General features: G+C 40.1%; 1 protein-coding gene across 4 annotated transcripts; it reads right to left on the bottom strand.

Moving 5' to 3' along the window:
- LOC108544546 (signal-regulatory protein delta) lies at positions 1-27,197 on the bottom strand. 4 transcript variants are annotated; one of them, XM_017895736.1, is made up of 5 exons: positions 27,032-27,197; positions 23,299-23,646; positions 21,044-21,391; positions 8,231-8,545; positions 7,585-7,998 (listed from the first exon to the last, which is right to left on the bottom strand). In XM_017895736.1, exons 1-5 carry the CDS (start codon positions 27,102-27,104, stop codon positions 7,679-7,681), a joined length of 1,404 nt encoding a protein of 467 aa, XP_017751225.1. In that variant the 5' UTR covers positions 27,105-27,197; the 3' UTR covers positions 7,585-7,678. The 4 variants fall into 4 exon arrangements, with proteins under 4 accessions (XP_017751228.1, XP_017751225.1, XP_017751226.1 ...); XM_017895737.1 differs by having other exon boundaries at positions 23,299-23,541; XM_017895739.1 differs by lacking the exons at positions 7,585-7,998; positions 8,231-8,545; positions 23,299-23,646 and adding exons at positions 1-189; positions 2,871-3,026.

Below are 27,197 nucleotides of genomic sequence, written 5' to 3'. Positions count from 1 at the left end.
GGACCCAAATAAATAGACAGATTTACTGTACGATCAAGCTGGCATTTTATCTCAGTGAAAGAAAGCTCTCTTGAAGAAGGCAAATGAAACTCCTAAAAAGTAGCTGTCTCCAGGGGGCCAGATGAGTTTGGGGGCTTTTCTTGTTTACTTGTACATTTCTTCCCTGTTTGGATTATTTTGACAGCAAGCCTGAAATACAATAAAAATAAAATAAAATAAAATAAAACATTTCTCCCTCCTGCAAGCTAAGAGCAGCCACAATTTTTAGAATATTAGCTTAGCAAACATGAAAAAGATTGCCAATTTTCTGTGTTGCTAAGGGTGTGGTGAGGCAGGCACTCCCACATACTGCTGATGGGAATAAAAATTGACACAATCTCTCCAGATGGCAATACAGCATTATAGTCATGATCTTATGATCTATGTACATGTGACAAACCCATATTTAAACAAGTAAAGTGGAGATACTTTAACCAAAATCTGTTTGGGTCACCCCTGTCCATTGCTGCTGCTTCTGTGCTGTGTGTGGTGAGATAATGTATTACTGATATTGAGACACTCACGTTTTATTGGGAAATGGTTTTGAAACCGAAAACATGTTTGAAATGCAATTTCCCAATAAAACTCATACTCTTTGACTTAGTAATTCCTCTTCTAGGGCCTTATTCAAAAGAAACCATCAGACAAGGGTGAATATGCTTTGTAAAGGAATGACAATCATAGTATTTACAATCTAGAAAAGTTTGATGTAAGGCCCATGTCCAAGAATAGGAGTGAGTTAGAAAAATGATGGTACAACTACAAAATGGAAAACTATGTAGTGACTGAAATGATAATGTTGATGTATATATTGGGGATGTATTGATGATGCTGCAGACACATATATATTTACATGGAAAAGGATCCCCAATTTATCATTGAGTAAAAGAACAAATAAATCACCATATTTTGTGTAATCCTATTTTTGTTAAAAGTTCGATGTATATAGAAGCAGCACAGTGAAGAGGTCAAAGTAAGAGCTAGTGGAATCCCATTGACCCAGGTTTCAATACCTCCTCTATTGCTTGATTGCTATAGTTTAAATATTTGTCCCCTCCAAAATTCTTGTGGAAATTCAATCCTCAATGTGCATTATTGAGAGGTAGGGTCTTCAAGAGGTGATTGGGTCGTAAGAACTCTGCATTATTTCGTAAATTAATGGATTAATGGGTTATCATGTGAGGGGAACTGTTGGTTTTACAAGAAGAGAGAGAGGGACCCAAGTACAGTATGCTAGCATGCTCAGTGCCCTCACCATGAGATACCCTGTGCTGCCTCAGGACTCTTTAGAGAGTCCCCACCAGAAAGAAGGCTCTCACCAAATGTGGCCCCTTGACCTTGAACATTTCAGCCTTTATAACTATAAGAAATAAGTTCTTTTTCTTTATGCATTATCCAGTTTCGTGTATTCTATTCTAAGCAACAGAAAATGGATGACATTGATGGAAATAACCTCCCTGAGGCTCTGATTTCTTATCTATGTAATGTATACAACGTGGAAAGTAAAACTTCTCATGCAATTTTGTTGTGAGACTGAAACCTGAAAATCTTTGAGAAACCCTCAGGACTGTGCTCATAGAAGGACTTCTGTGAAATGCACTTTCCATTTTTAACCACAAGTCCAGTAGGCTAGCTTCCAGCCCTGACAACCTGGTGATTCTAGGAAGCCCACACCCTTCTGTGGCTTTCAATTCCTTCTTCTACCAAGCCTGATGGACTATTCTCATTTCCCATGACTTTTGTGAGTTCTAAGTGAAGACATAGACTTGCCAAAGACACAGAGTGAGTGGTGCAATGGCCTGATGCAGCAGGATGATTTTCATGTGCTCATATTCGCACTTCCTAAGCCCTAAAAGGCTGTAACAGCCAGAGTTCACGTAAGTGGTTCTGTGTGCTACACGTTACTCCAAACACTTAACTATATTAATTAACTAGTTTGATTCTCACCACAACTTTATTGGAAAGGCATTATTATTTATCCTGATTTCACAGACAAGAAAAGAGGCACAGAGAAGTTGAGTAACTTATCCATAGTCAAACAGCCTACAAATGATGAAACTTGGATTTGAACCCTGGCCTGTTGGCTTTTTTTTTTTTTAGATGCCTGTGCTTTTCACCACTTTATTAGGTGGAATCTAAACTGAGATGTTAATACCATTGGGAGAAGGATGGGTGCCCTTCCTGACTGTCCAGATCAGCTTTGGAGAGAAGGGAGTAGACAGGCAGGAGAAACGCCCACATCAAGAACATAATCCTAGGTTACTGAGATTCTGGGAGACTTACTAGTCTAAAAAGGATGATTTAGCATTTTTTTCTAATAGTTCCATATTGTATGTGTAGTACTTGTTATCTATCTATCTATCTATCTATCTAATCTATCTATTAATCACCTATCCATCCATGTGTATTCATCTTAATGACAGCATCCCTGTCTCCCTCCTGGGAACCGAGGAGTCAAACCCTGCTCCTCTACTTCTTCCCTCAGGATGGCATCAGGTTCTGCAGGTCAGGCCTATGGGGTTGTGGAACCTTCACAGGATGTCAGGGGTGTAGGAAGTGAGAGAGACTGGGCACCCCTGTCACGGGGAAATGCCTGGATAGGAGAGAAAGCAACCCCTCCAAGCGATAAGAATTCTGGCGGGATTTGTTTTGGAGACACACGTTATAAAACAAACTATTTAGGGAAGTGTCTTAAAGAGGAAGGGGCAGCAAAGAAAGAGGCCCTAGAACAACAGAGATTCATCTGCCCCACTGCAGGTGGCCAAATGGTACCGCTGCCAAACTCAGGAAAGCATCCCTGCACCATGGTACCTGAGGGTGGGGGCACTCACCTGTGAGTCCCAGCAGCCAGAGGCAGCAGCAGGGATGGATGAAATCGTTTCTGTTGTTTCTCTCGGGCAGGGCCGAGAGGCAGGGACGGGCATCGTGGTGGACCCTGGAGCCTGCTCTGCCTGTAGGTCTGTTTTGGGGAGGTCCTGGATTCTGCTCTGCTGAAAGAAGCAGCACTGTATCTTCCATGATATAAGAGGAAGTTACTATGATGGGAGGAAAGGGCTGTGGGATTATGACAGTTCCAGTTTCTAGACTGTGAAATAGGAATCAGATAAAAGCTAAGAAGTTACTGATATAAGTGTCCCAAGTTGCTTGGAGGGGGCCTGGCAGACACCCTTAGTACCGAGACTCTGCCCTTTGGGACCCTCACTTTGTGTCAGGTGTGCTGGTGATCCTTCCTCATTCAGGAGCCCAGGGACAGGGTCTGTCATAGAGAAGGATGTGGCCAGCCTCCTGTGATAGTCCAAGACCTGGGCTCAGATGAGCTGTGCAGCTAGTCAGGAGGAGAGCTCCTGGGAATGGAGCTTCACAGGTGTGGGTCCCTGTTTTTCCCCACTCCAGAGGTGTCAGTTGTGAAAATGAGCCTGAAGCCACATCTGATGGGCGGCTTTGGCTCTTCAAAGTACACTCACAGGGGAAGTGGCTTTGAGTGAGCAAGGAGTTAGATCTTGGGAGGAGGAGGATAGTTTCTGTTTTAGAGGAAAGGGGAAGAAGCCTGTGTGTGTTAAGCGGGAGGTGAAAGGCCTTACGGTGCTCATACTGTAGAAACAGTGACATGCAGAAACACAGCTGGGAGGAGGAGGGGTATCTCTTTTGTCTGTCCCTAGTCTGGGGCCACCTCTTGGGAGAAGGGAGTGGAGGAGCTGTAGAAATGCTCACACCAAGAATGCACCTCCTCTCTTCCTTCTGAGCAGCAGCCACCTGCACATGAAATCACGTCCAGAGCCTCTAGCCATGAGCTCATCACTTCTGTGGGCCCAGTGCCAGACACTGCCTCCTGTGACTTAGTTTCCCCACTGCTCCCGACCCCTGCCTCTTTGCCAGTGGCTGACCGGATGTTGGTGATGAGAAGGGGTGGAATGAAAGGGGCCAACCAGCGATAGGATTTGATTACTCTGTAGCATGATGAGTGTCCCTCTCCCCTCGACACCTTATTCTAGCTTGTTAAACATTTTTTCTGAGAGGGATTTCTTGACAAGGAACTGGTCAGAGTGTTCCATTTAGCACTCATTGTTCTAACTCTAATCTCTGTCTTCCTGATGACAGATTCTATTCTCCAGAGCTGATTGCAACAAGGTCCCTCTTCCCTCACGCTCTTTGACACTCCTCCCATGGAGATGTAGGCATATGTTACCTCCCCCTGAGTCTGGGCAGGCCTGTGACTGTAACAGAAGCTATGTGATGTGACTTCTGAGGCTAGACCATAATAATTCCCTGTACTTCTACCTGGCTCTCTTGGGATGCTCATTTTTGGAACTTTGCCACCATGCTATGAGGAAGCGCAAACTAGCACGCATGAAGAGATCACATTGCAGGGACACATGTAAGAGTTCTAGCTGACATCCTAGCTAAGATGCAGCCAATATCCATTATCAATCATCAGACATGTAAAAGAAGAAGCTTCCAGATGACCCAGCAGTTGAGTCATCCCCAGGTGAGTTTCCCAACCGAGACCCCAGGCAACATATAGCAGAGACAAGTCATTCTCGTACCCTGTCTGAATTCCTTACCCACAGTGTCACTGATCATAATAAAATGGCTATTTTTTTTGCCCTTGTGTTTTGGGGTGTTTTGCCATGCAGCAATAGTAACTAGACAGCACCCTTGGCAACATTTTCCCTACCACCACTCGTTAGCTTCTGCCTCCTTCACTGGACTTGCTGTTCCTTATTGGCAGGAACCACTGAATACAGGGATTAAAAGGCAGGCTTTGGGGCCAGAAGGAACAGTGGGTCAGAATCTTGGACTTAGGTGGTACTTGCATGGAAGTGGGCAAGCCATCGACCTGCCTATGCCCTGCTGTCTACTAAGCAACTACAGAGCATACTCATCACTCACATCCATCAGTTCTTTCTTCTGTGTCCTCATCTCAGTGTATGTCATACACTGAGATGGGATTTGATTGTTAAACCAGAAAACCTTGGTGTCATTTTTGATTTTTGATAACTCCTCCCATTCCCCATATCCTTTAATCTAAATATATCTTTAGTCTGTTCGGACCACTATAAGAGAATACCATAGACTGGGTGGCTTATAAGCAACATGAATTTATTTCTCACGTATCTAAAGCCTGGCAAGTCTAAGACCCAGAAGCCGGCAGATTTGGTGTTTGGTGAGGGCCCACTTCCAGGTTCATAGATAGCTTCTCACTGTGTTCTCACATGGTGGAAGGGGCAAGAGAGCTCTCTGGGGCCTCTTTTATAAGGACACTAGTCCCATTCATGACTCTACCCTGATGACCGAATCACCTCCCAACAGTCTTCCTCCTAATACCGTCATACTGGGCATTAGGATTTAACACATGAATTTGGAGGGGACAAAAACCTTCAGTGCATAGCGATCTTAAATCCTCCTGCATCTCTCTCTCCACTATCATCTCTGGCTTGGACAGGCTACCAGTTTGCCTCCCTTACTCTTTCTATTTCAGTCTTTTCCTTACGCTGTAGCCAGAGTGGTACTTTTAGAAAGTTACAGAAATCTGACCATGCTTCTCTCTGGTAGTGGCTTCCCACTGTTCTTAGGGAAAATAGAAGATTTTTCTCTTGTTCCTGACTGATCTGGCTCCGAATGCTTTGCCAGCCTCAGCTGCCAGCCCTTTCACTCCCAAGATGCTGCTCTTCCCTGAACTTCAGATGACCATTCCCTTCTCCTCCTTGTTATAGATAAACTGAGTGCCCTTAGTACCTTGTAAGAATTGTAATCAGATGTTTATGTTGGAAGTCTTCCTTACTTGCTAGAGCACACACCTCAGTGAGAACAGAGGTTGGCTCAGCTCTCTTTCCCACTGAGAATGCTCAACAGGTGTTTTGTACCCAGGAGGAAATGGCCAGTGGATTCATGGTAAGTGTTGACAGTGACCCCAGGTGTTTGGTCTCTGATCTAGCTCTCCCCAGAAGCGTTAATGCCACAGGATCCCTGTCTGTTCGGGGATCCCACAGTTGCCCTTTCTTTTTACCCCTTTTTGGGGCTCCCCCATCCCTGGAAACCCTGGGAGCCTGACACTGATTAACTAAACCACAGTAGTAGCCTCACAGCTACCTCATCCTTGATCTCCACTTGGTCAGGACTGGGTTCTACCCTTAATTTTGGATGCTCCCTTGGATGGATGTTGCTGGAGGACAAAGAGTTGATATCTAGCCTTGTGAGATGAGACATTGCCTCCTCCTTGGGTCCTAATCCCCTCTCCTTTCCTGAAGACATCTTTTGCAAATGCTTGATCAAGCCCCTCTTCCCCCATCACCACATGTGAGATGGAGCTTCTTAATGTATTCCAGGAAATTCCTGGGGAAGTAAGAGTGATATGCTCCTCTCTTGCTGCCAGATGAACCTGGGCACCATGTGTCCTTGTGGGCTCTTCTTGGAATGACTTCTTCCCTAACGTTAGCCTGATCCCAGACCAGGCTGTGGCCACAACCTTGTCCTGACTCCCTGGACCTCCCCTCAATTTACAGTTAGGCCATCTGCTTCCTGCAGAATGGAGGGTGAAGACTCCATCACCAGCAGCACCTTGTGGCCTAGGAGGAGAGTCACAAAAGGAAGGGTGGGCAACAAGTATCATCAGAGGGCACAAGGGAGTCCATCCTTCAGGACTTTCACTTTCCCATCTGAGGCTCGCAGGGCCCATCTTAGACAACGGTTCCCATTGCACTGTGCCTTGCCAGCACAAATACCTGAGACAGGAGCCCAGGTGAGAACACATGCATCTCACACTGCTGGGCTAGGCCTTGTCTAGGAAAAAGGAGGCAGCTCCAACCGTTTAACTACCTTGTATTACCTTGTTAGCGCTCAGCATAGTCCTATGAGATGGGTATTATGATTTCTATGTTTCTGAGAAAATCAAGGCTCAGAGATTTTATAAACTTTCCAGGATCACAAGGTAGTGAGAATCAAACTTATGTTTGTCAAACACTGTGCTCATCCTTGCTGCCCCTCTGAATCAAGAAAGGGCAGGAGATCCAGACACCCGGGACACCCAGAGCCTGGAGCCTGGGAGAACACCACCACATCAGGGCACAGAAGGATGTGTCTACACTGACAGTAAGTGGAACGTAGATGTGTTCCTATTGAGAGAATTTCAAGGCTGCTCTGCTCAGCACCAGGAAGGACCTGGGTTTAATCAGAAAATGATGAAAACACTAAAAAATCTCCTGGCAAGAAACCATTAAGATCATTCAAGGAAACACAGACTCCCTGTCTTGGCAGGAGTTTCAGACATTATCTAGTCCTCTTATGACCTTGTACCTTAAAATCCTAGTACCTGAAATCCTGTTTGTGGATAGATGAGACCTTAAAAGAAAGGGCAACAAATAATATATAAGAGATCTCTCTAGGGAGTTGGATTGGGTGTACTTGATTCCTAATAGAGATTTAGTTTTTGATAAAGACCTATACGATTTTTGGTTGTGTGTGTGTGCGCATGCACTTGTGTGAGGGAAAAGGAGAAAGTGAGAGTGCATGAGTCAGCAAGAGAATGAGAAAGAGAGTGGGCTTTGCTTTTATAATTTAAACTTTTATACATCTGAAAAAGAACGTTTTATGGAAAGATGAAGGAGCCTCCTTAAATAAGTCATGGAGGCCTTGCTATTGGCTACAACTGAGACCTATCCAGGTGAGCAGAGGCCCAAAATGTCATTTTTACAGTGATCTTCTGCCATCCGTCTTGTTCCACCTGGCAGGTGAGCATAGTGTCCTCCTCATGGTCACTGTTTTCCACCAGGATGGAGCTCTGCATGCTGTACAGTCCATCTTTGCCCTTGGTGGGGGTCAGGGTCTCATCTCTCTGGGAGACACTTCCATCCTTCAGCCAGGTCAGTTGCATGTCCTGGGGATAGAACTCCTCTGCCTGGCAGGTGACATTCATCTTGTTATTTGAGGCAGGGTGCTGAAGAATGAACACCTTGGGTGGAACTGAAATAGCATAGAACACATGCTCAGATGTCATGAAACAACCAGATCCATCTGCTTATTGCTTGGTGGCCATTTACTTAGCACCTACCTAGCATGTCGCTGTGCCTAGCACATAGTAGATGTTCAGTAGTTGGAATGACCTGTTATTATTTAAGCCTGTTCCCTGGAGCAAATTTGGGAAGAACTATGCTCCAAAGACACGTGAAAGCCGGGCACATGTGGTGTTACCTACCTATTATGGTCTCAGACAAATCAGCCTTCCCATGGAGAGGGTAATGCAAGCTTCGGTGGTACACACTGCAGGTAACATGAGAGTTTAGGTCATCTAGAGCCAGGACTACCTCCGTGGTACTGACAATTTTGTAGGCATTGCTGTTCTTTAACTGAACCACGTGGGTCTGGAGGGATGAGAGTTTCTTCCCATTTTTGAACCACTTCAGGGTGACATTTTTGGGATAGAAGCCGTAGGACATGCAGCTAAAATTCACAGTCTGCCCGAGCAAGGCCCTCTCCAAGGGGCCTATTACCACAGGGAGAGAGGGTGGAGCTACAAGAAGGAAGATGAATAAACAATTAGTGTTGGTAAGCTATAAAGTATTCTATGTGCCTTATAAAATTTTAATTCTGACAACTCCGTGATTAGGTATGATAATGTCCATTTTATAGATAAGGAAATTGAAGCTGGTAGAGGTAAAATTAAAAATACTAGCAACTTGCAAAGCCTGGACTGGAAAACAGGTTTATCTGATCACACAGCCTGTGATCTTGACTCAGGTGACACTGTTTCTCTGTTCAGGACCCATATTCGTATGTCTTTCTCACTCTTGGTATTGATTACTCCTACTTACCCATTCTCATTTAATAAGGTTTAGACAACAAGAAATAGAAGGAAGTGTTCTTAGCCTAATGCTTATCTACCAAAAATCCTAAAACAAAATATCTTTAATGTGCAACTTTACAAGAATGTCCTTTAGTCAGCAACAACAGGATACCTACTCTCATTGTATCTATTCAATGATGTACTGAAGATTCTGGCCTAAGCCATGAAACAAAAAGTCATGAATAAACAATAATTGAGAAGAAAGAAAAAATATAATGTAAACTGACACAAAAAACTTAAGTGAATCTATTTGCTGACTAAAAAACTGACAGATTAGAAAATCAAATGAATAAAAAATTTTAAATTATTATATTCAACTGTACACAGAATAAATTCCAAACAGATTAAATTCTTAAATCTAAAATTTAATAAAACTCTAAGAAGAAAAAAATAAGGAAATATCTATATGTCTTTGAGGTGGAAAAGAACTTTAAGACAAGATCCTAAAAACACAACTCATTGAGATTTGTAAAGTTGACTTTAAAGATTTATAAAGGTAACTATAATAAGGGTCAAATTATACACGATGAGAAACATAAACAAAACTTAAAAGCAATCAGTAAATAGGAGAGGAAAGGAAGTAGTACATATAAGGTAATGTGAATGAAACAAAAAGCAAGCATAAAATATAGAGGATCAACAAAACCAAAAGTTGCTTCTTTGAAAACATATAATTCTCTGGTGAAAATGAAAAGAGAGGAAATAAAATATTGAGAGAGAGAGAGAGAGAGATACAATCACAGATGTGCAAAAGGGGCATTACTATAAATCTTGCAGACATTAAAATGATAAAAATTGGATATATTGAATAGCTTTTGCCAATATAAAATATAAAATTTAGAAAAGTGAAAACTATCTGGAAAATGTAGCTTATCAAAAGTGAATAAGAAGAAATAAGAAACCTGGGCAGTATCAAAATTACTAAAGAAACTCAATCAGTAATTTAAAAAATTTTCCTGTAATGAAAATTCTAGATCTAGATGACTTCACTGGAAAGATCTGCCAAACATTTATGTAATGAATACATTTTATCTTATGTAATCTTTTCTAAAAAATAGAAAAAGCAGATAGACTTCCCAACTCATTTTTTGAAGATAGCATAACTTCAACAACAAAATTCCAACAAGAGTAATATAAAGAAAACACATAGATTATTATCTTACTTCTGAACATACGTTAAAAAATCTCAGACAAACTTCAGCAAACTGAATAACACACTATCACCAGAGTGGTTTTATTTCAGGAATAAAAAGTTGAATTAATATTAGAAAATCAGACTGGGAAACATGGCAAAACCACATCTCTACAAAAAATGCAAAAATTAGCCAGGTGTGGTGGCATGGGCCTGTAGTTCCAGCTGCTGGGGAAGCTGAGGTGGGAGGACCACTTGAGCTCAGGAGGTCAAGGCTGCAGTGAGCTGCGATTGCACTGCTGCACTCCAGCCTGGGTGAAAAAGCAAGATACTGTCTCAAAAAAATAAAAATAAAAATAAAAAAGAATATTAAATAATGTTATTCATCACATTTCCAAATTGAAAGACAGTAGAACCATATTACCATTTCAATAGATGCAGGAAAAACATTAAATGTTAATATTTATGTTTAGAAATTATGTGTAAACTAAGAATAGAGGTGAATTAATCTGATAGAGATAATCCATTAGATTGACCCATATGGAATTGCTATTTTTATTATATGAAAAATGATAGAATATAGGCAATATCATATGGTTCATCCTAATTTTAAAAATACAACAAACATTATAATCAAAGGTAAAACATTGAAAGCTTTGAAATCAAGTCAGTGTAATCTGGCTTGCCACCAGAATTTAAATCCAATCTTTTATCAGAGATTCTAGTTTGCTTATGAAGTCATAAAGGAATATAAAACATATAAAGATTACGATGAAATACGTTAAACTGTTATTACTACTACATGATGCCATTGTGCCTTAAGAAAGGCCAAAAGAATCTATAGACAAATTTCTTGAAATAATATGAAAATTTAGCAAGTTTACTAGGTACAAAATCGATGTAAATTCAATTTTAACAAACATTAGAAAATTAAAAACACTTTAAAATGATCTCATTTATAATAATATTAAAAATATAAAGCATGGAGGAATCAATCTGACAAGAGGTATACCATGTCTATAGTAAAAACTACAAAACTTTATTGAATGACATTATAAAGGATCTCAATGAATGAAAAGACATACCATGTTCATTGATAGAAAATAATACTGTAAAAATAAAGAAATGTATGCATAGGCATATATGAAGATACAAAGATTTGAATTATTCCCAATTGACAAAAAGTCAGTGTAATCACAATTAAAATCCCATAAGTTATGTGTGTGTGCATATGTGAGTGTGTGCTGAACTTGACAAAGATATTCTAAACTTTTCATGGAAATGAAAACGGCCAAGCATAACCAAAAAGAATAAGGTGGGATGACTTGTTCTACCAAGTACAAAAACTTATTACAGAGCTGTAGTTATCAAAATAGTGGTGTCTGAAGGGACGAACAAAGAAAACATGGAAAAAATTAGAGAGCTCCAAATCGGATCCATCATATGGATGCTTATTTTTTGACAAGTTTGCACTGCAGAGCAGTGAAGAAAAGGGAAATTTTTAAAATAAATGAAGTTGGAACAATTAGATATTCATATGGGGAAAAATAAAATCTCTTATCACAAATATGGGGATTCAGACTAAATGTGAAAGGCAAAACTACAAAGCTTAACTATAGGAAGCTATGTAAGAGGATGTCTTCAGGATTTAAAGGATTAAGGAAAGATTTCTTAAATCCATTTGGTATGATACGTTTACTGATGTCCATTCAGTATGATACTGACTGTGTCATAAATAGCTCTTATTATTTTGAGATACATTTCATCAATACCTAGTTTATTGAGTGTTTTTAGCATAAAGCAGTGTTGAATTTTATCGAAGGCCTTTTCTGCATCTATTGAGATAATCATGTGGTTTTTGTCATCGGTTCTGTTTATATGATGGATTACGCTTACTGATTTCCATATGTTGAACCAGCCTTGCATCCCAGGGATGAAGCTGACTTGATCATGGTGGATAAGCTTTTAATGCGCTGCTGCATTCGGTTAGCCAGTATTTTATTGAGGATTTTGCATCGATATTCATCAGGGATACTGAACTGAAATTTTCTTTTTTTGTTGTGTTTCTGCCAGGTTTTGGTATCAAGATGATGCTGGCCTCATAAAATGAGTTAGGGAGGAGTCCCTCTTTTTCTATTGCTTGGAATAGTTTTAGAAGGAATGGTATCAGCTCCTCTTGTACCTCTGGTAGAATTCGGCTGTGAATCCATCTGGTCCTTGGCTTTTTTTCGTTGGTAGGCTATTACTGCCTCAATTTCAGAACTTGTTATTGGTCTATTCAGAGATTCAACTTCTTCCTGGTTTAGCCTTGGGATGGCGTATGTGTCCAGGAATTTATCCATTTCTTCTAGATTTTCTAGTTTATTTGCATGGAGGTGTTTATAGTATTCTCTGACGGTAGTTTGTATTTCTGTGGGTTCAGGGTGATATCCCATTCTTCATTTTTTATTGTGTCTATCTGATTCTTCTTTCTTTTCTTCTTTATTAATCTAGTCTATTTGTTTTGTTAGTATTTTCAAAAAACCAGCTCCTTGATTCATTGATTTTTTGAAGGGTGTTTCATATCTCTATTTCCTTCAGTTCTGCTCTGATCTTAATTATTTCTTATCCTTGGCTATCTTTTGAATTTATTTGCTCTTGCTTCTCTAGTTCTTTTGTGATTTTAGGATGTCAATTTTAGATCTTTCCTGCTGTCTCCTGTGGCCATTAGTGCTATAAATTTCCCTCTAAACACTGCTTTAAATGTGTCCCAGAGATTCTGGTACATTGTGTCTTTGTTCTCATTGGTTTCAAAAACTTATTTATTTCTGCCTTAATTTCATTATTTACCCAGTAGTCATTCAGGAGCAGGTTGTTCAGTTTCCATGTAGTTGTGCAGTTTTGAGTGAGTTTCTTAATCCTGAGTTCTTTTTTTTTTTTTTTAATTATACTTTAAGTTCTAGGGTACATGTGCATAACGTGCAGGTTTGTTACATATGTATACTTGTGCCATGTTGGTGTGCTGCACCCATCAACTCGTCAGCACCCTGAGTTCTAATTTGATTGCACTGTGGTCTGAGAGACTGTTATGATTTCCATTCTTTTGCATTTGCTTAGCAGTGTTTTACTTCCAATTATGTGGTCAATTTTAGAATAAGTGAGATATGGTGCTGAGAAGAATGTATATTCTGTTGATTTGGGGTGGAGAGTTACGTAGATGCCTGTTAGGTCTGCTTGGTCCAGAGCTGAGTTCAAGTCCTGAATATCCTTGTTAATTTTCTGTCTTATTGATCTATCAAATATTGACAGTGGGGTATTAAAGTCTCCCACTATTATTGTGTGGGAGTCTAAGTGTCTTTGTAGGTCTCTAATAACTTGCTTTATGAATCTGGGTGCTCCTGTATTGGGTGCATATATATTTAGGATAGTTAGCTCTTCTTGTTGCATTGATGTCTTTACCATTATGTAATTCCCTTCTTTGTCTTTTTTGATCTTTGTTGGTTTAAAGTCTGTTTTATCGGAGACTAGGATTGCAACCACTGCTTTTTTTTTCCTTTCCATTTGCTTGGTAGATCTTTCTCCATCCCTTTATTTTGAGCCTATGTGTGTCTTTGCCTGTGTGATGGGTCTCCTGAATACAATACACCGATGGGTCTTGACTCTTTATCCAATTTGTCAGTCTGTGTCTTTTAATTGGGTCATTTAGCCCATTTACATTTAAGGTTAATATTGTTATGTGTGGATTTGATCCTGTCATTATGATGCTAGCTTGTTATGTTGTCCATTAGTAGATGCAGTTTCTTCATAGTGTTGATGGATTTTACATTTTGGCATGTTTTTGCAGTGTCTGGTACTAGTTTTTCCTTTCTATATTTAGTGCTTCCTTCAGGAGCTCTTGTAAGGCAGGCCTGGTGGTGACAAAATCACTCAGCATTTGCTTGTCTGTAAAGGATTTTATTTCTCTTTCACTTATGAAGCTTTTTTTTTTTTGACTGGATATGAAATTCTGGGTTGAAAACTCTTTTCTTTAAGAATGTTGAATGTGGGTCCTCATTCTCTTCTGGCTTGTAGGGTTTCTGAAGAGAGATCTGCTGTTAGTCTAATGGGCTTCTCTTTTTGGGTAACCCAATCTTTCTGTCTGGCTGCCCTTAACATTTTTTCCTTCATTTCAACCTTGGTGAATCTGATGATTATGTGTCTTGGGGTTGTTCTTCTCCAGGAGTATCTTTGTGGCATTCTCTGTATTTCCTGAATTTGAATGTTGGCCTGTCTCACTAGGTTGGGGAAGTTCTCCTGGATAATATCCTGAAGTGTATTTTCCAACTTGATTCCATTCTCCCCATCATTTTAGGTACACCAATCAAATGTAGGTTTGGTCTTTTCCACATAGCCCCATATTTCTTGGAGGCTTTGTTCATTCCTTTTGCTCTTTTTTCTTTAATCTTGTCTTCACACTTTATTTCATCAAGTTTGTCTTCAATGTCTGATATCCTTTCTTCTGGTTGATAGATTTGGCTCTTGATACTTCTGTATGCTTCATGAAGTTCTCGTGTTGTGTTTTTCAGCTCCATCAGGTCATTTGTATTCTTCTCTAAACTGGTTACTCTAGTTAGCAGTTCCTATAACCTTTTATCAAGGTTCTTAGCTTTCTTGCATTGGGTTAGAGCATGCTCCTTTAGCTTCAAGTAGTTTGTTATTACCCACCTTCTGAAGCCTACTTCTGTCAATTTGTCAAACTCATTCTCCATCCAGTTTTGTTCCCTTGCTGGTGAGGAGATGTCATCCTTTGGAGGAGAAGAGGCATTCTGGTTTTTGAATTTTCAGCCTTTTTGCGCTGGTTTTTCCTCATTTTCATGGATTTATCTACCTTGATCTTTGATGTTGGTGACCTTCTGATGGTATTTTTGCATGCTCATCCTGTTTGTTGATGTTGATGCTATTGCTTTCTGTTTGTTAGTTTTCCTTTTGACAGTCAGGCCACTCTTCTGCAGGTCTGCTGGAGTTTGCTGGAGGTCCACTCCAGATCCTGTTTTCCTGGGTATCACCAGTGGAGGCTGCAGCACAGCAAAGATTGCTGCCTGCTCCTTCCTCTGGAAGCTTCATCCCAGAGGGACACCTGCCAGAGGCCAGCCAGAGATCTCCTGTATGAGGTGTCTGTCGACCCCTGCTGGGAAGTGTCTCCCCATAAGGAGGCATGGGGGTCAGTGACCCACTTGAGGAGGCAGTCTGTCCCTTAGCAGAGCTCAAGCGCTGTGCTGGGAGATCCACTGCTCTCTTCAGAGCTGGCAGGCAGGAATGTTTAAGTCTGTTGAAGCTGCACCCACAGCTGCCCCTTCCCCCAGGTGCTCTGTCCCAGGGAGATGGGAGTTTTATCTATAAGCCCCTGACTGGGGCTGCTGTCTTTCTTTCAGAGATGCCCTGCACAGAGAGGAAGAATCTAGAGAGAATAAGTGATCTTTTGTTATTTTATTCTTTAACTTAGCATATGCTTTCAAGGTTTATCCATGTTGTTGCATGTATTATTAGTAGGTCATTCCTCTTCACAGCTTAATACTATTCCACTGTATGTATAGATCATATCTTGCTTTTCCCTTCATCAGTTGATAGATGTTTGGATTGTTTCCACCTTTCAGATAGTGTGAGTGCTGTTATAAACATTTGTGCACAAATTTTTATGTGAACATATGTTTTCATTTCTCTTGAGTAAATACCTAGGAGTGGAATTGCTGGGTCATATAGTGATTTATGTTTGACTGTTTGAGGAACTGCCTATCTATTTTCCAAAGTGGCTTCACCATTTTGCATTCCCACTTGCAGTGTATGAGGGTTACAGTTCATAAACATTTGTTATAATTTGATTTTTGATTTTAGCTATCCTTATTGGTGCAAAGTTTTATCTCATTATAGTTTTGATTTGCATTTCTCTGAGGACTAATTATGCTGAGTTTCTTTTGATGTGCTTATTGGCAATTTGAATATCTGCTTTGGAGAAATTCTTTATGTAATTTGCAAATATTTTTCCCATTCTGTGGGTTATCTTTTTACTTTCTTGATAGTGTCCTTTGAAGCATAAAAGGTTTTAATTTTTAAGAAGTCCAATATATCTATTTTTTCTTTAGTTTCTCATGCTTTTGATATTATGGTTAAGAAGCCAATGCAAAATCTGATGTCACTAAGATTTATCCCTATGTTTTATTTTAAGAGCTTTATAGGTATTTTTAGGCTTTCAAACCATTTTGAGTTAATTTTTGTGTATCGTGTGAAGTAGGGGTTCAACTTCATTGTTTTCTGTGTGTGGCTATCCAGTTGTTTCAGCATTATTTGTTGAAAAGATGCTTCTTTCCTCATAATCACACTTGTTGAAAATAGTTGACCACGACCACAGATATGTGGGCTTGTTTCTGGACTCTCTCTTTTCCATTGGTCTATAGGTCTATCCTGTTCCAGTACCATATTACCTTGATTGCTGTGGATTTGTAGTAAGCTTTTATTTTTATTTTATTTATTTATTTATTTATTTATTTATTTATTTATTTATTTTTGAGACGGAGTCTTGCTCTGTCGCCCAGGCTGGAGTGCAGTGGCCGGATCTCAGCTCACTGCAAGCTCCGCCTCCCGGGTTTACGCCATTCTCCTGCCTCAGCCTCCCAAGTAGCTGGGACTACAGGCGCCGGCCACCTCGCCTGGCTAGTTTTTTGTAGTTTTAGTAGAGACGGGGTTTCACCGCGTTAGCCAGGATGGTCTCGATCTCCTGACCTCGTGATCCACCTGTCTCAGCCTCCCAAAGTGCTGGGATTACAGACTTGAACCACCGGGCCTGGCCTATTTTATTTATTTATTTTTAGAGATGAGATTTCACTATGTTCACCAGGATGGCCTCAAACTCCTGTCCTCAAGCGATCCTCCCATCTCAGCCTCCCAAAGTAGTGGGATTATGGGCGTGAGCCATTGCGCCCAGCCTGTAGTAAGGTTTGAAAGAAAAACATTTGTTATCTTACTTTATTTTTCAGGATTGTTTTGGCTTTTCTGGGTTCTTCATATTTCCACATGAATGTTAAGATCAGCTTGTCAATATCTACAAAAATGTAGGTTGGGATTCTGATAAGGATTGTGTTGGATCTGTAGACCAATTTGGGGGAATAATGCCATCTTAACAATTTTAAATCTTCTAGTCCATGAAAATGGGAAAATTCTCAATTTATTTACATCTTCTTTCATTTCTTTCAACTTTTTTTGATAGTTTTCAGAGTATAAATTTGCACTTCTTTTGTTAAATTTATTTTTATTTTTACTGTTCATTACAAGTGTGTGGAAATGTAATAGATTTTTGTATATTGAACTGTATTCTCAAGCTTGCTGAACTTGCTCAGTAGTTTGAGTAGTTTTTTAGTGGGTTCCTTAGGATTTTCTATATACAAGAACATGTCATTTGTGAATACAGATAGTTTTACTTTATCCTTTCCAATTTGGATTGTTTTTATTACTTAATTGTCCTGACTAAAACTTTTGGTACAATGTTGAGTAGAAATGGTGACAGGAGATATCCTTGTCTTATTCTTCATCTAATAGGGACAGCTTCTAACCATCCTCATTAATTATGACATTGGCTGTGGGTTTTGCTAAATATGATGTTAGCTGTGGGTTTTGCATCCATGTGCTTTATCAGGTTGATAAAGTTCCCTACTATTCCTAGTTTTTTTAGTACTTTTTTAAATAGAAGAATTTTAGATTTTACCAAATTCTTTTACCATCTTGAGAGGATTATGTGGTTTTCTTTTTTATTTTATTGATATTATGTTGTATTAAATTAATTGACATTCAGATGTTAAACCAACCTTGTATTCGTGGGATAAATCCCATGTGGTCAACATGAATAATGCTTTTTATATGTTGCTGGTTTCAGTTTACTAGTATTTTCTAAGGGATTTTTGTGTCCATATACATAAGACATATTTGGTCTGTGTTTTTTTCTTGTGATATCTTTGTCTGGTTTTGATATCAGGGTAATTTTTTACTACCAATTTAATCTATTTAGTTGTTATAGGTATCTTGAAATGCTCTATTATTTTTGGGCCAGTTTTGGCAATTTTGTGTCTTCTAGGAATTTGTCTTTTCATCATATAAACCTAGTTTATAGGCACACATTTTTTCATAGTATTATTTAATATTTCTTTTTATTTTTATAAGGTTACTTATAATGTTCCTTCTTTCATTTCTGATTCTAGTAATTTGAGTTTCCTTTTTCAATCCTCAGTCCAGCTGAATAAATAAACTTGGGAAATTTTCAACTATTCTTTCTTTGAATATTTTTTCTGCTGTTTTCTCTTTCTCCTCTCCTTCTGCTATCCCTATTACATGTATGTGGTGTGCTTAATGATGGCCTACATTTCTCTGAGGCGCTGTTCATTGTTTAAATGTTATTTTCATTAAATGTTTCTCTGTTCTTCAGATTCCATAATTTACATAAATCTATTTCAAATTTGCTAAATCTGCTTCTTCAAATCCACTGTTAATTCCCTCTAGGGCAATTTTTCTTTCAATTGTTATACTTTTGAATAAGAAAATTTCCATTTGGTTCTTTTTAATAATTTCTATCTCTTTATTGATATTTCCTGTTTGATGCAACATTATCATCTTACTTTCCTGTACTTATTTAATCATGGTTTGTTTAATCATGTTTCTTTGAACACATTTGTAATGGTTACATCAAAGGCTTTGCCTATTAAGTTTGACATCTGGTGGTCATAACAAGCAGTTTCTGATATCTTTTTTTGGTTTGTTTTTGGTCTATGTGTCATATTTTTCTGTTCTATTGCATGTCTCACTTTTTTTGAAACTGGACATTTTACATAATATATTGTAGAAACTCTGGATATTGATTTCCCTCACAACCACCAAGGCTTGTTATTATCATCTGCTTGTTCGGTTGCTGAGTGACTGGATGGATTATTTTGGTGCAGTTGATTCCTCTTCCTTGCCATGGGGTATAGACTTTGACAGGGAAAAGGGAGGTTTTGGTTCAAATATCAGACTTTTACTTTTCTTCCCCATTTTAGTAGTTTAAAATTATTTCTTCATTTATGATATGCCCTTAATACTATTTCCAGAGACTCTAAATATTTTTTAAAAATGATTTTCACCAGTTTCCATGGAGTGGGCCCTTGGAACTCCTTGTGCTGTTATGCCACCCATAATGGTCTATTTCGGTTGTTTTAAGCTGTCAAATTTGTATCCATTAGTTACACCAACTACAAGAAACTAATACATAGCTAAGTATTTTAAAAATATATGTATACATTTTTATTTATTAAGAAATGGCATAAGTTTGGTACATTTCTGACTCAGAACATTTGAATGTTAATAAGGATATTGAACTCATTCACAGTATTCTCCCTCTAAACAGCTGTCATGCACTCCTACACCTCCACTCTAACTAGAGACTTCTTATTAAGAAGAAGGCAAAGCCATAAACCCAAAGCGTTCTGAGAAGAGTCTACCAGGGTTCCAGTACCCATAGCCTGGAAGACAGGCCCATTAACCTTTCAGAGGCTCAACTTCCTCATCTGATAAGGTAGGGCGTGGACCATGTGGTGGATGAACATATTTTGTTTTCAACCTGCTTAGCATTTGTTCCATTGGGTTGACTGGTTATCTCCCATGGCACCTCCTCTCCCTAGCAACAATGAATAAAATGTTGACAACAAGGCATACAAAAGGCTAATGTGGATAGTTCCCTAGAACTCATTTGTGAAGGTTGGTAGGAAGAAGTTCTCTTTCCACATCGGTTGTAAGATGGGGGAATGAATATCAACACTTTCTGCATTTATTTTCACTATTGTATACTGAAGGTTTATATGCAGCAGGAAAGAACAAAGCCATGAAGAGATTAGACAATGTCAGAGAGCCACAGTCTTGGTAACGCTAAGCCCTAAATCCAATGCTTTAGTCCCTGGTTCCAAAAGTTCTGCCTTGAATTCTGTGAGTAACCCAGAATTCTCTGCAGGTACAGAATCAATCAACTCATATTTTTGGTTGAAATTAATGCATTTGATCTTCTCTCTTGTAAGTAAATGTTCTTCACTAATATAGAGCATACTGGACTGGGTCCAGACAACCCCACCTCTTTATTCCCTACTATGTACACTCCTGAAATCTCCCTGAGTTAGGTTCCTCATCTGTACAGTGAGTACAAGCATCCAGCAATTCAAATGCTGCTGTGTAGATAATATAGATGAAATGTTTGGAATATAGTAGATGCCCAATAAATGTTAGCATTATTGTATTACCAATTTAATAATTTCTCAGGCTGCATATTGCCCAAAGTTCACAGGGCACCACAAGTAGCAAAACACTAAGAAAAAGGCTTTGGATGCCGAAAACACAGATTTGTACTTGCAGTTCAACACACTACAACACACTGTGGGATATGGAGCCTTTATTATTCTTGTAGCCCTTAGGACATTGTTGATTTAAGCAAATTGGCTTAGCAAGGAGATGTTTTCTTTCACATTATTAGAAGTCCAGAGGTGAGATTGGAACAAGGAGCAGTATAGTTGTGCATATTGTCAAATCCACACTGGTTACATATCTGCATTCATCTAGACTTTTTCTCAACCTTATTCCCCTCATGGTCATAAGATGCCTGCTTAAAGAACCTGGAGCAGCACAATTGCTTGTTTCCAGCCAAGAAGGGGAAGAATTACTTTAGATTACCAGATTTCTCTGCAAGCCTGTATTTTTCTCTGATAGACCCAAACTGGCCAAGTTCATCCCATATTTGAGTAAACCTCTAGCAGGGAACATGGAATTATACTAGTTGGCTTAGGTTAGTCATAGGGGGTGGATTGAATATTGAGAAATCAACCAAAATAGCTCTCATCACTCATCACTCAACCTTTTGAGTCTTTTTTTCTTCCTGAGAGAATTAAAAAGATCAGATGTATGTTGTACCTTCAATAATATTTGGCACATAGCAATTGTTGAATGAATAGAAGACGTAACTGCTGAGATGATATTATACTCCAGGGGGTATGAGGAATAGGAGACATACTCACCAGTAACAAACACCTGAGTGCCCCAACCTGATTGGTACTCCTTGATAGCTTTCCCTTTTGTGAACTTCACGCAATAATAGGTGCCAGCATCAGCAAGAGAGATTTCATGGATGCGGATGGAAAAGTCTGTGTTGCCAGGATTGTTGGTGTCTCCAATCTCTTTTACTCTGGGAAAGTGACCTTGTTTGAAATTGTAGATTAATTTCCGGTTTGGCCCTGTTCCCTTGAACCACAAGACAGGTCCATTTGGTAAGGTATCTGGTACACTGCAACTCAAGATGATTGACTCCCCAGTTGATACAGTCTGTGACATCTCTGTTTGTTGCACATGGAACATATGTGTGGCTCCTGGAAAGAAACTGAAATCATTTCTCATTTCCCCTTCTCTGGCTTAAGCATGGGTACAGGTCACGGTTGGGCCTCATTCATTAATTCTTTTAACGAATTGTGCATGCATAAATGCCCATGCACTGAGTAAAGAGAGGCCTTTGCACATGGAGGCAGCTTCTCCCCAGAGTGCTGAAGGAGGGGAGTTAGTTCAGAGGACCAGATGTATTCCTCCTCAGTTCCATTCCTCAGCCCTCAACCACGGTAAAAGGAGGACAGGGAGGGAGAAGGGGGAATTATCAATGGGTAATGTTCATGGAGAAAGACTAGTTCCCCTATCCATCTAAATGTCTAGAGTCACTCTGTACATTTGGAACTGGGTTCAAGTCCTGTCCCTCAACCCCACATCTCCACTGAGTTTGGGATTGGCCTTACTCACTCCTCTGAAGGGTGATTATTCTCTGAATTTGTAGAGAAGTTCATGCTGAGAGATGTGGAGAAGAAGTTAAAACAATTAAAGAATGAGGTGGTCATGGCAACAGCATATGGTTCCACTGCTTATCTCTTCAAGAGAAAGAAGGGAGAGGGTTTCCTCTCCTCAACAAAAAGAGATTAGAACCTCAAGGGCCCTCTACAATTTGGGAGGTTCTAACCGGCCACCCTTTATCCTCCTACACAGTCATTATCACTACCCTACAATGTGTCAGGTCCTGGTAATAATCTCTCCTATTAAGCTTGGTTGTCAAAACCACAGACTGCCTAAGGAGCAGGTTAGAGAGAAAGGGAACCCCTGGTTGGCATGGCCAAGAGGTACTGTGGGAAAGCAGTCTGCATTGACATTATGTAACTTAAGGGAAACCTGTGGATTTTCCATTGCCATTTGGGCATTATGGAATGTGTCTGGATTCAAGGGAAACATTACTGGGAAGGTCAGTTCTCCTGGAAGAATAGAGGGACATCTAATAACACGGTACTTCATGACGTTAATTCAGGGGTAGTGAGGAGAAGGAATTACTGGTTATCCTGGGAATAAAAATACTGGGAATGAAAGAACAGTGGGGCTGGGCGTGGAAGTCTCAGGACAGACCTAGGAAAACTCAAGGGTCAGGGAATGACTCAACCCCTCTGGGAAGGCTTTCTGCAAAAAAGACTTTGGAGAGATCGATACACAAGACCCCTACTTCTGGTCTGAGAATTCCCCAACAGTGCCAGGCCATGGTAGGAGATCACATCCACTCATTGACTCATATGGGGAATGGGAATGTGATCTCAGACTGGACTGTGGTGACCACTCAGGTACTTGCTATCAGGCCCTAATCACATTCCAGTTGGTAATGGGAAGGTGAGTGGGATCATGGAGGCATGTAGAGAGTCTACCTGCCTGAAGGGCCCTTTGTTTTGGCCCAGGAGATACTGGGCATTTTGGGGAAAACTTCACCTATGCTGATATTCCATCAGAAGCTAAGATGTGGCTGCTAGCATCTGTGACTGGAAGTTTGGGATCATGAAATAAGTCATAATATACGCAATGCATATACCTGGGCCCAGGTTTCTTCCTAGAACCTTAGAAGTCAGTCAGCCTTCTAGGGCCCAGTTTTCTTACCATTTAGGTCATGCCGTGCACACATGTAGTTGCACTTTGCATACCCAGTATCTTCTTATTTGTAAGTGTCTCCTATGTCATGGGTTCTGGTGGGGTTGGCATCAGAGAAGGATGTGGCTTGTCAACATAGCTTGATTCAGTATTTGGCACAGGTTGTCCAGAATGGCTTAATAGAAAGGCCATTGGTAGAAACCTAGTCTACAGGGTAGTATGTGGATAAAGGAGCACAACATTCAGTATGTAGTAATGATTTGGTACATGGTGAAGGGTTTTAAAGATTCATCTTCATAAACCCAGGGAATAAAGTGCGTCAGGCTGTGCTCACCATTCACATGCACGATGGTGCCTGGACCAGAGAAAAACTCCATGTCAGGGTGTCCTACCCTTAACTTCACACAGTAGTAGGTGCCAGCATCCTCTGGCAACACGTCACGGATGCGAATGGAATAGTCAGTTTGATCGACCATTGTGTTTTCCACCGGAGTTACTCTGGGGAAGTGGCTTCCATTGAAACTATAGATTAACTGTTGTCCTGGCCCAGTGCTCTTGAACCACAAGACAGGCCCTTCTGGGGACAGAGCAGACATATTGCAGGCCAGGGTTAGGACATCTCCAGGATTGACTGACACTAAAGTCTGAGGCTGGTTCACCTGGAACTCTTCATCTGAAGTTCCTGGAAAGAAACGTGGAATCATCTCTCATGTTCTCTGTCTTGGCTCAAGATGCTCTGAGGGTCTGGTTATAGGTCAAGGTGGGATCTCAATATGGTAGTTTTATTTCAGCATCATGTGATGGCACCAGTCATATAAAAATTACAATGCTGGGTGCCATGTGAGGTGAAGGGGAGGGTACCAATGTACAAATAGGAGAATGGAGCTTTCCTTCTGCATTGGGGCATGAAGATGGCCTGCAAATATATTAGGCACTAAATAAACATATTTTAAATAAATATATGAATATATTTTTATTAAATGAGAATATGCAAAATATAATTTGGGTCAGATTTTTCTAATTGTCTCAGAATCAGGAATACGGCCCCAGCTAAGGACAGTACGTTGATAACCAACATACTGCATACGGAGTGCATGTGGAGTGACCTGCATATGGAGGCAGCTCCCTCCAATACCGGGTCTTCTATGGTGTGAAAGGCCACTCATTCACCTCTCCCAGAGTAAACACTGAGGCATGCATTCTCAGTGAAGTTACTATTTTCCATAAAAGATGACAATCGGTTTTTGGAGTATAGGAATATCTTAGATATTACAATGGTTGGTTTGTCAATGCTGAATCCTACCCAATAAAATCTTATTCCTTAGTACTTAATTGCTTGTCACATGTTCTTGGGTATCACACAAGCCACACTGACATTGAGTTCATGGCAGATACACAAAATGTCTACAAGAGAAGTTCTACAAAATTGCAGTGTTATTCATGATAGCCAAAATATAGAAACAACTGAAGTGCCTATCAATGTATAAATGAATAAAAATGTGATTATACACACACACACACACACACACAGCGAAATACTATTTATCCTTTAAAAATCAGAAAATTCTGTCACTTATGACACCATGGATACTATGGTGTGAAATAAGCCAGGTACAGAAAGACAAATACTGCATGATCTTGCTTATATGTGGAATCTCGCTTATATGTGGAATCCAAAAAAGTCAGACTCAAAGAAGTAAAGAATAGAATGTGGTTACCAGGGTCTGGGGTGGTGGGGAGTTGGACAAGGAAATGGGAGATGCTGGTCAAAGCCTGTAAAGTTGTAGTTAGACACGAGGAATAGGTTCTGATGATCTATTGCACAGCATGGTGATTATAGTTAATGCATACTTCAAAATAGCTAAGAAAGTAGATTTTAAAAGTTCTTACCACAAAGAAGTGATAAGTATGTGAGGTGATGGATATGTTAATTAGCCTGATTTGATCATTTCACTATATATACATGTATAAGAACATCACATTATACCACATAAATATATACAATTGTCATTTATCAATTAAAACCAAAATAAAATTTAAAAAACCATCAAGTTGTACACCTTTAAAAACAAATAAGTTCTACAAAACAATGGAGGACTTTATTTTTGTATGGTTTTGCAATCTTACTCAGTGTATGCCTTTTCTATTGCTGAATAACAAATTACCACAAACTTAGTGGCTGAAAACAACACATATTAATTACTTCACAGTTTCTGTCAATTTGTAATTCAGATATGGCTTAGCTGGGTTCTCTGCTTCAAGGTCTCACCAAGCTCCACTCAAGGTGCCAGGTGGGCTGTGTTCTTATCTGGGAGTTTGACTGGGGAAGTGTTCATTCTAAGTTCACTCAGGTTGTTGGTAGAATTCAGGTCTTTGTGGTTGTAGGACTGAGGCCCTCAACTTCTAGGGGCTTCCCTCAGTTCCTTGCCACGTGGGCCTTCTCACAGGCAGTTTTCAACATGGCTCCTTGCTTCTTTAAGGCCAGCAGTTGCAAGAAAAACTCTAGTGTGATAGATCTTATACAACCTAACATACTCGAGGGGGTGACAGTGCATCACTTTGGCCATATTCTATCAGATAGAAGCATGTTACACACAACACACAGATAGAAACATGTTACCTGAACAAAGAGATTTGCAACAGACACGGCCACTGAGAGATTTTGTCAGAATTGGGGGCCATCCCAGTGTAGTCTTACATAAGAGTGGGATAGTTGGGAGTCATCTTACAGTCTGTGTACCACACCCAATAAGTACAGTTACAAATTCAAGTGAGTTTTACTAGCTTTAAGTGTCTTAAGTTAGCTTTTACCTAAATATTTTTAGTCATCCTTAACTCTGCATTGAATAAAAAGAGCAAGATTTATACTTACCCTTCCTATGTATAAAGCACAAACAGATATAAATGCAGTACATAAACCAACAAAGAATATATCTAAGTTATTCAAATTTCATGTTGAGGCTATTATGAGTTGAATTGTATGCCTCCGAAATATACGTTGAAGTCTTAACCCCCGGTAGCTCAGAATGTGACCTTACTTGAAAATAGAGTTGTTACAGAGAAAATCAAGTTAAAATGAGGTCATTGAGGTGGGTGCTAATCCAATATGGTGGTTGTTTTTATATGAAGTGGAAATTTGAACACAGAGACAGACATACACAGAGGTAAGATGATGTGAGGATACAGGGAGGGTGCTGCCACCTGCCATCCAACAAATGTTTGAGGCTACCACTGCCAGAAGCTCAGAGAGAGACATAGAACACAATCCTCAGAAAGAACCAACCCTGCCCACACTTCGATTTTGAGTGTCTAGTCTCCAGACCTGTGAGAAAATTAATTTATGTAATTTAAACCACCCAGTTTGCAGTACTTTTTAAGAGTAGCCAAATACAGTGGCCACAGAGAAATAAAAAACTGAATTTCATAGAAAGAAGTGTAAAACGTGCCAGGGGCCAGGCATGGTGGCTCATGCCTATAATCTCAGCATTTTGGGAGGCTGAGGCGGGTGGATCTCTTGAGCTCAGAAGTTTGAGACCAGCCTGGGCATCATAGTGAAACCCCATCTCTACAAAAGAAGACAAAATTAGCTGGGTTTGGTGGCACGTGCGTGTAGTCCCAGCTACTTGGGAGGTGGAGGCATGAGAATCACTTGAGCCCAGGAAGTGGAGGTTGTAGTGAGCCACGATCGCACCACTGCACTCCAGCCTAGGTGACAGAGTGAGACCCTGTCTCAAAAAAATAAATAAAAATAAAATAAAATAAAATAAATTACACATCCTTTGATTCCAGAGGCTGGAGGGTGAGAGCTGAGATGGGTGCTGTGCCCAGCCCTGTGACCATAGGTGTGAGTCCTTTACCTGAACAAAGAGATTTGCAACAGACATGGCCACTGGGAGATTTTGTCAGAATTGGGGGCCATCCCAGTGTAGTCTTCTGAGTTCTGCCTGTTCTGGGATAAGACGGAGAAAACCCTCCCAAAGGAAATTTTATGGGAACAGGTGAGGGAGGGTTCACTAAACAGGAAGAGGGGAGAACCCACCACACACACACACTGAGGCCCCACTCACCTGCCAGTTCAAGCAGCAGATACAGCAGTAAGGAAGGCAGAGATGCGTGGAGTGGGGAGGCAGGGATGGGCATTGTGGTGAAACCTGGAGCTTGCTCTGCCTGAATGTCTGTCCTGGAGACACCCTTGACTCAGTTCTCTGAGCAAAGAGGACAGTTCTTGCCTCT

Source organism: Rhinopithecus bieti, unplaced genomic scaffold, assembly GCF_001698545.2.
Source record: "Rhinopithecus bieti isolate Rb0 unplaced genomic scaffold, ASM169854v2 scaffold_27016, whole genome shotgun sequence".
Classification (NCBI taxonomy): domain Eukaryota; kingdom Metazoa; phylum Chordata; class Mammalia; order Primates; family Cercopithecidae; genus Rhinopithecus; species Rhinopithecus bieti.
The sequence above is the reverse complement of the archived record's forward strand: the minus strand, read 5'-3'. Positions and strand labels throughout refer to the sequence as shown.

What these genes read in the sequence shown, in the direction of transcription:
- LOC108544546 (XM_017895736.1), bottom strand. Translation starts at nt 27,104, where the DNA reads ATGCCCATCCCTGCCTCCCCACTCCACGCATCTCTGCCTTCCTTACTG. An exon ending in CACCATCGTGCATGTGAATG is followed by an intron (nt 21,392 to 23,298) that starts GTGAGCACAGCC and finishes GTTTCTTTCCAG; the next exon opens with GAGCCACACATATGTTCCAT. An exon ending in TTTGTCTGAGACCATAATAG is followed by an intron (nt 7,999 to 8,230) that starts GTAGGTAACACC and finishes ATGCTATTTCAG; the next exon opens with TTCCACCCAAGGTGTTCATT.